This window comes from Cannabis sativa, chromosome 3 (assembly GCF_029168945.1).
Source record: "Cannabis sativa cultivar Pink pepper isolate KNU-18-1 chromosome 3, ASM2916894v1, whole genome shotgun sequence".
Classification (NCBI taxonomy): Eukaryota; Viridiplantae; Streptophyta; class Magnoliopsida; order Rosales; family Cannabaceae; genus Cannabis; species Cannabis sativa.
In genome coordinates this window covers 11,676,497-11,685,438 of record NC_083603.1, presented here as the reverse complement: position 1 = coordinate 11,685,438, position 8,942 = coordinate 11,676,497, and the positions used below count along the sequence as shown (strand labels likewise).

Below are 8,942 nucleotides of genomic sequence, written 5' to 3'. Positions count from 1 at the left end.
TATTCATTGCCCAACTCCAAGATGGCCTCATAGGCCCAATACTGCAACGCTGCAGTATAGTCGTATGATGAGTATTTTGCCTCCTTCTGAGAAACTCCCTTCTCAATCTTCTTGTGCATTCGAGTCTTCACCTCTAAAAAATCTTTGTAGCAAGTTTCCATCAACTTGTTGAAGGAGATCTTTTCCCACGGATACTCATAGAAGAAATCCAGGTTATCAACCATCCTTATCACAACTGGAGGAACATCAATCTTCTCCTCCTCACCAGTGAGGACGCCCATAACAAACAACGCCATCCCCAACTTGTACACATCATCCGCTTCTGTGCAACTCTCAAAAACTTTACGAAGTTGGCCAAAGCTGATGGATGAATCACCGTTGAAGTACTCGACAATCAATCTTTCCAAATTTCCTTTCTCTTCAATCTCTTCTTTCGTAGGCCCGGGTAACAAGTTCAACCCCATCACCAATGCAAACTCGACCTGGCTAAATCTGTATCTCTTCTTTCCCAAAAAAAAGTGTACCTCGTCTACCTTCTCAGATTTGATCTTGTGCATGAATAACTGATGGATCAATACCCCAGAAAAATTTATCGGAGTCCTCTCGAAGAATTGTTTAAAAGGAGATTCCTTCACTCTGTCCCATAATTAGAATTCGTCAAACTTTGCCTTGATCTTCAGATAGTAATAACTTCCACCACGCCAAGTGACACGGCCTGTATAATGCTCTGACACTGGAATTATAAGACGTGACAGTCTTGTATTCTGGAAAAATAACACAAGAGAAAATACAAGTTAAAAAACAAAAAAATAAATAAATAAACCATCAGACCAATATCGGCCCCTATCGGACCCATATTGGACCAAACTCAAAAAACCAATAAAAAAATAAAAAAACTATCGGACATAAGAGCGCATCGGACCAATATCAGCCTCTATCGGACCCATATCGGACCAAACTCAAAAAAACCAAAAAAAAAAAAAACTATCGGACATAAGAGGGCATCGGGCCCAATCGGATCAAACCCAAAAAATCAAAAAAAAAAAATTATCGGACATAAGAGGGCATCAGACCCCATCAGACCCAATCGGACAAGTATCAGACCCACAAATCACAAAAGGCATCAGACCATGTATCGGACAACATCAGACACACCATCGGACCTGCCTACATCAGACCCTAATCGAACTCTATCGGACCATTATCGGAACTTCATCATCAACCTTGAAATTTTCTACAAACCCACACCCATCGGACCTATATCGGTCCACCATCGGACACCATCGGGCCTAAAGATTTTCTCGCACATACAACCCAAAACTGACCCTAAAATCTAAAAAAACTTTCACATATCACAGATCAGGCATCACAAATCTAATATATACCCTAAATCAATGAATTATAAATGAAAAAAATAAACAAAATCCATGATTTTTAAAAATAGGGATTTGAAAATGTACCTTAGACTTAGACATCGAGTTTGGGGTTCTCCTCCGTGCAGTATTCGGTTGGTCGGAATGGTGGGTAGGGGTGGGTCGGAATGGTGGGTAGGGGTGGGTCGGAATGGTGATGGTGCTGTGGGGTAGGCATTGTGGGTCGATGTGTTCTTGCGATGGGGTATCGCTCGTGCAGAGAGAGAATAGAGGGAAGGAGAGAGAAACGGGGGAGGTGATTATGACAGGGGTATTTTTGGGGTTTAAGTAAAATAGTCCTATTTTAACAATTACTCTAAGTTTTTGTTTACCTAACCAATTATGCTTTAAAAGATGCATAAAAATTCAAATTTCCCTTTATCCCTTTCATATTCCCAATTCAGAAAAAGAAAAAAGAAAAAAGATAAATGATGTGTAAGTAACGGTTGGAACTTTTAAAATTCCAACCAATTAAATTTTTTTAAAAAAACCCCATAAAATTAGGTTAAAACTAACAATAAATAGTTGACTTAGTTTTTAATTTTGGAACCATGCATGTGTATTGAGAACACAAATTTTATTATCATTTTTTTTTTCTTAGTGCTAACATTTATTATATGTATATTATATATAAAATATATATTATATATAAAGGGATTTAAAAAAAATGGGTCTTTTAATTTTGAGACCTTGTGCAATGGCCCAAACTACTCAATGTTTGGGTCGGCCCTGCTCGCGCTGAACCATTTACTTTGTCATAATATATATAGGTCAAGCATATATTGATCCTCAATATAAGCATCCAACAAGCTTCTCTATTTAGTTATTGTCTCCCTATCGACCAGACGATAATTTGTCCTTAAGGGAAATATCTTTCTGTACAATCTTAATGTATCGACGAGATTCAATCTTATAATAACCTATCTTGCTAGACAAATATCCTAACCAATCTTGTTTGAACATTTTTTGAAAATATCTTATATGAATATACACAGTTTATCTTAAGGGAGGCTATTACATTGTATTTTTAGTAGATATTTTAGGCTAGTTTATTTTTTTATTGAATTATTTAGGTCGTTTTTTCTTTCCTTTCAGCAGCTTATATATAGCTGGCTCTTCCATCTTTGTATTTATTTAATTTTTCCTATATCAATTCCAGATTTTCTTTTTAATTTTCTTTCTGTATTAACTAACATTATTTCTTCAAAGTCTATTAATAATTTATCCCATCTTTTGTATTAAGATTGCTATTAAAACTTTCTTCAGTAAAAGAAAGTGAGAAATACAAACATAAGCATTAGTGGACAACAACCAATTGATTAGGAAGCTGAGACAAGAGAAGTTTGAACAAATTAATTAAGTAATTAAAGATGTCTCTGTCCCAAATCCAAAGTTTACCTCTTCCTCAATTCTGATTGGTCCTTCTCTTTCTCTTTCTCTTATTAAGGTCTTAACCTTCATGGCTAAGAATTTTGACCCTATGAAATCATTCATTCAAAATCTCAACCACTAAGCCAACCCAAAATATCTTGGTCCCAATGGGCCCAACTGTCACCACACTCAACTACAGTACACTAAACAGTCTCTCTCTCTCTCTCTCTCCATCAAGGTCGGCGCTTTCTCTCTCTAAAGAACCTTTTAGCCCCACACCACATTTCCCCTGAGAACCCTTTTCAAATCTCATGGCTCGGAACGATCAACGATGGTTCTACTGCTACTACTGTTACAGTACTCAAGTTTCACCGCCTTTTCCATTCTCTGGAGATTTTTATCGAACACTTTGTCGGCAACCCATTTGGACCCCATCCCCGTCTTTATATACTCATTTACCGAAACCCATTTCTCCATTTCTCACCGACCTAAACTTTCCTTTTCGTGTTTTTCTCTTTGGGTGTTGATATATTCAATCCATGAATTCGAATGATGAAAGTTCTTCTCCTCACTCTTCTTCGAAGATGTCTGAGACTTTAGAAACTCAACCATTTCTATCTGATTCTTTCTTTGTGGAGGAGGGTGTTGGATTTTCTGGGTCTCATTCTCCGGCTTCCTTTGCCTTTTCTCCATTGCCAATCCCATTTTCATCTTCCCCTGTTTTCGAGTTTCAATCGGGAATCCCAGTTGGTGAAAGAAACCAAACTGTACCTTCTTCTTCTACTGGAGGAGAGGCTGGAGCTCTGGTTACTGTTACTGGGACGGAGTTTGTTGAAGTCCCTCGACCTCTTGAATGTTTACAGGGTAATCCAATTCCGCCATTTCTGTCTAAAACTTATGATCTTGTGGACGACCCAGCTCTCGACCCGATTATCTCGTGGGGTTCTACTGGTGGGAGCTTCGTCGTCTGGGACCCTGTGGAATTTTCCAGAATCATTCTGCCAAGGAATTTCAAACACAACAATTTCTCCAGTTTTGTTCGGCAGCTCAATACTTATGTGGGTAATTTAATAACACAGTCTGTAGTGGCTGCTATGATCTGTTTGTAAACTTGTTTTGTTTTTCTTTTATTCTGTAACTTTCAATTGTTTCTCTTTTGGTATTCTTCTTTGTTTATCTGTAATTGGGTTTGACAAAGATTCATTCAAAAGATGTAATTAACTTGTAAATGTGTATGGCTTGATATCCATGGTCAGATGATGATGAACTTCTGATGTATCCTTTTAACACTATAATTTTTCAGTAAAACATTTTTTAATTGAAGGAATTTATTTGTATCTAATGGCTTCTTCCTGTCAATTATAGTGTGGTGCTGGCTAGTTATGTAATGTTCATTATGATTTCTATAGCTATACTTTAACAGGTATTTGTAAATGTACCGTCTCTTTCTTTTCTCTGTTATTATTGTTATTTAGAGGCTTGTTTCCTCATGTATCACATTAATGTAATTGTAAATTGTAAAACTTGTCATGTTTTCCCCATATATCATAAGAATTGTATTATGAGTTTTAAGACAAAGGTAGGAGAAGGAGCTGCATTTTTCATTATCGCCAAGAAAGGAACAGCTTCCCCTATGAGTACTAGGAAAGGGAAGTTCATCATCTGCAGGTAGATTTTCAGGTTCCTATGAAATATTTATTGGCTGTCTGTCGACGCCAACGCAATTTCAAGTTTAGATTAGCTTGTCTCTGATTTGCAGATTATATAATGTGGTCAGCTCATTGTATGCTTTTGTTTTGTTGAAATCATTGTAAATTATGATATTTTGAACAAATGATTTCATTACCATTCATTCTCACTCTTGAAACTATTTTGGGTATCTTATTTCAGGGGTTTCGTAAGATTGATACTGATAAATGGGAGTTTGCAAATGAAGCTTTCCAGCGAGGGAAGAAACATCTTTTGAAAAGCATCCAACGACGCAAATCACATCAATCCCAGCAGCAGATAGGAAGCTATATTGGACCTTCTTCTGAAGCAGGGAAATCTGGACTCGAAGATGAGGTAGAGAAGTTGAGGAATGAGAAGAGTACATTGATGCAGGAGGTTGTTGAATTGCAGCAGCAGCAGAGGGGTACTGTTCACTTTATGGAAGCAGTGAACAAGAGGATCCAGTCAGCTGAGCAAAGACAGAAGCAGATGGTTTCTTTCTTCTCGAAGATGCTTCAGAACCCATCATTCATTGGTAGACTTAAGCAGAAGGAACCACAGAAAGAGATAAGCTCCTCGAGGACACAGAGGAAATTCGTGACACAGAAGCAGCATCAAATTGGAGAGCCAGATTCTTCTATGGAAGGAAAGTTAGTGAAATACAGTCCTGGTTGGAGAGACCTTGGCATGCCTTTAGAAGGGCGAGATTTGAATCCATTCCATATGGAACAAGGTATAGGAGAGAATGCCGAAAACCTGCCATTTCAGTTTGAGGATTTCATACCTGATGAATTAATTTTATCAGATGATATAACAGCAATGCAGGGACTTAGTGAAATGCCAGACCAGATCGGGGAAGGGGCGGCTTCTAGCATGCAAACTGGAGATCATTTTTTCAAAGGAAAGGGTATTCTGAGCCCAAAACAAGAGCTTAATCCTGATTATTATGTCTCTTTTCCAGAGGATTTAATGAAGGAGAAAAGTTTTCCAGAACTCTCATCTACAGGAATGGAAAGCATCATAAAACAAGAGGACATATGGAGCATGGGTCTTGATACCGGTGCTGGTATGTCAAGTGGTGGCAGTGATTTGTTGTTGGCTACTCCAGTCAGCTATGAAATGCCAGAGCTGCCATTAGATATCTGGGATTTAGGTTCATTACAAGTAGGAGGATCAGAACTTAACAAGTGGTCATCAGCTGATGAAACACCATACATTGATCCACATAGTCAATCTAGTCAACCAAAAGATAATTTACCTAAAAATATGGATCCTTAGGGCCTCATTTGCTTTTGCATTTGATGTCCTTATGGATTCTAGTTATTCTAGTTTTCAAGGGTTCCATTGACTGGGGATTATTTATTAATAAATATTATTTTTATTTTACCTACCAAGTTCATTTCATTCTTTATTGTTCTTAAAGATTCTCTTTTCATTTCTTTATTAAGATATATAACTTGTGAATATAGTTGAGTTGTTTATGAACTGCACTGCATAGGTTTCTCCTTGCTTACAAATATTTGTTTTGAGTTGTGGAAACTGCAGGACTGTAATCCTTGGAATGGGGCAGCTGGGAATGGCTTTGCTGATACTATATTCACCCTTTTTTGCAGGTATATATGTTTTGTTCTGAGACTTAGTTATACATTGCCAAATAGTTCATTCCTTCATGACCTTGGAATTCAGCAATGTCTCCATGAAATCTTTTTAGAGGGCTTTTGACCTTACCTCAGGCAAGCCTCTCATGGTGGGAAACAGGGAATTTCATGTTGGAAAATGGAATAGCTTTTGGGATCATCTGCACTACTACTTTTGGATTTGGACCTTCCTGTGAAAGATAAGAGCCATAATTCACACGCCATCTTCTTTATTATTATATGTTTTAATCTTTCTTCATGACTTGTCTTTCTCATCGACAGAAACTTGGCTCATATTATTTAATATATAATGGCAGTAGGAGGGAGGTGTACATTGTTTGATTTTGAGATTTTTTTTTTCTTCTTTTTTAATCCACACCACATATATTTCCATTTGAGGAAAGCTCAAGCTGAAGTTGACAGTGATACTTTATATAACCCAAATGTGGTGTTGTATGATATAAAACCAAAACTACCATTTTATTCGGAGATCATTTTGGCTTTTCCTAAAGAATCAAAATATATACATTTTTTTTATAATGAAACAAAGCAAAATTAAATGGTAGCAACAAGAGGTGGTACCTCCCTAGCGAAAAAGAAACTTCAAGTAATAGACATAGCAGCACAAACCGCTAATCTATGAGCACTAACATTAACATTAGCAAGTTTAAGAATCTAAGACACAACAAAGTAAGGGAAAGATCTATCAACCAAAAAGATAAAGAAAAACAGCAGTACAAGTCCAGCTTGAAGTCTTTGATTGAAGTATCTGAAAATTAGTGAAAAAATTACTCTTAACTCCTTAATTGACAAAGTGCCATGGCATGGTGGACAGCAAAAGCCTCTGTTTTTATGGTGCGTTTACTAAACTGTAATTGAAATTAGAATAATTAATAGGAGAAATGAATCAGTTTAAAATAGAAAATAATCATAAACGATATTTTATTATGCTGTTTACTAAACTATTCAGAAAGAAAAATCATATTATTTTATTTACATAACTAAGAAAGGTAATCAGAATGCTTTAATTTGATAAAATTGTCATTATTAGAATACATAATTATTTTTTGTTTATAGATTTTTAAAGGGTATATTTGTTTTTTTTTTATTTTTAACTAATAAAATTTAAATAAAAATAAATTAAGTTAGGAAAGAGAAAGGTATTGGGAGAATTTTTCCTTTTATTTTCTCCTTAAGTTGTACTTTCTTTCTTTTCAAAATTTAGTAAATAATTGTATGGAAACCAATACCATATCATTTATTCTCATTCTGATTAAGTAAACATACCATTATAGGGGAGGAGACATGAACTTTGACAGTGAGGCCTTCCACCACATTGTCAACAATATTCCTCACAATCACATCCCCAAAGGCAAAATCTCTCCTAACTGCATGGACAGTTCTCCCATTCTCCACCCTTCTAAATAATCAAAATATTGACTAAAGGCATCAAAAGTATTTCTGAACATTTGTGGTATCAATATTCTAATTTAGAAAATTAATGTGATTAACTTTGAGCTAAGATACACGGCAATTAAGTGTTAGCAAAAAAGAGTGAATTACAGTGTCATTTATTGTGATTCATTTCAACAACAAAAAAAAATGTCACCTATTGTGTTACTAGACACATATACATATATATTTATAGTTAAATTGCTTAGTAACCATCTAACTAAATAATAGTCCACAAAAACAAGCTAACCAATCGGCAGTAAGATTCGTGGGTCGGCTGACAAAAGAAATTGAAATAACATCATATAAAAAGGATTATAGCATCACAATTAACTTTAAGAACACTTATATTTAATTTCTTCAACTACTCTGAAAATACAATAGTAAGAACTGTTGTAGCCGGTTTTTATTTTCTTAACTTGAGCACTCAATTATTGTGCAAAGTACATAACTGCACCACTAACAACTCTTTCAGTCACAAAAAAATTGTCATTCTAAACTACAAACAGCGACTTTATGGCAAGACATCAAAGATCAAAGAAGACTAACTAATAATGAAACAAAACAAAACTATATCACAGAGACATGACTAATGATAAGTTTTTATAGAAAAAAAATATATATATTTATAGGACATGTCTATATTAAGCACTTTAGTTTTATCCCTATGGTAGGTATATTTTTATAACCATAGATATTTAATCTAATGGTAATAAATTAATGAGTGTATATAAATAATGAATATGTAGAATAAACTAGATTATTCATAAAATTATTTTTTTAATAATATTCTTAAATTAAATAAATTATTTAAAATAAATTCCTAATTTATTCTTACCTCCTCCAATTAATTAATTTTGTTTTCTTTCTCTCTCTTTCATTCAGAAATTCAAACCTTCAAAAACGTCATATTTCTTTCCCATTCTTTCTTTTCTCTATCTTTTTCTTAAGGTTGGGTTCAATATCACAATTCACACTATTTTCATTCAAGTATTCTTCTCTCTCTCTCTCTCTCTCTCTCTCTCTCTCTCTCTCTCTCTCTCTCTCTCTCTCTCTCTCTCTCTCTCTCTCTCTCTCTCTCTCTCTCTCTCTCTCTCTCTCTCTCATTATTACTACAAATTGCTTAAAAAAAAAAAAGCATACTTAATTGCTGCTACTTTCACTTTGTTTGTTCACTTAATCCATAAAAAATCTACTTACAAAATTAAATTGTTCAAGAAAATAGACAATTGTCCTATTCAAAATTGTTCATCTACATTTTTTTACGTTTTTTGTTTTAGTGTTGTCTATAGATATATCGTTAATTAATTAATTAATTAAGATGTAATTAGTGAGATTTGATGAAAAGTACTAATAATAT

The 8,942-nt window shown here is 34.8% G+C and overlaps 1 protein-coding gene across 1 annotated transcript; it reads left to right on the top strand.

Annotated features, from left to right (window-relative positions):
- The first annotated feature begins 3,218 nt into the window (after window positions 1-3,218).
- LOC133035623 (heat stress transcription factor A-3) lies at window positions 3,219-5,897 on the top strand. Its single transcript, XM_061111661.1, has 2 exons — window positions 3,219-3,841; window positions 4,674-5,897. Exons 1-2 carry the CDS (start codon window positions 3,323-3,325, stop codon window positions 5,769-5,771), a joined length of 1,617 nt encoding a protein of 538 aa, XP_060967644.1. The 5' UTR covers window positions 3,219-3,322; the 3' UTR covers window positions 5,772-5,897.
- The last annotated feature ends 3,045 nt before the right edge of the window (window positions 5,898-8,942 follow it).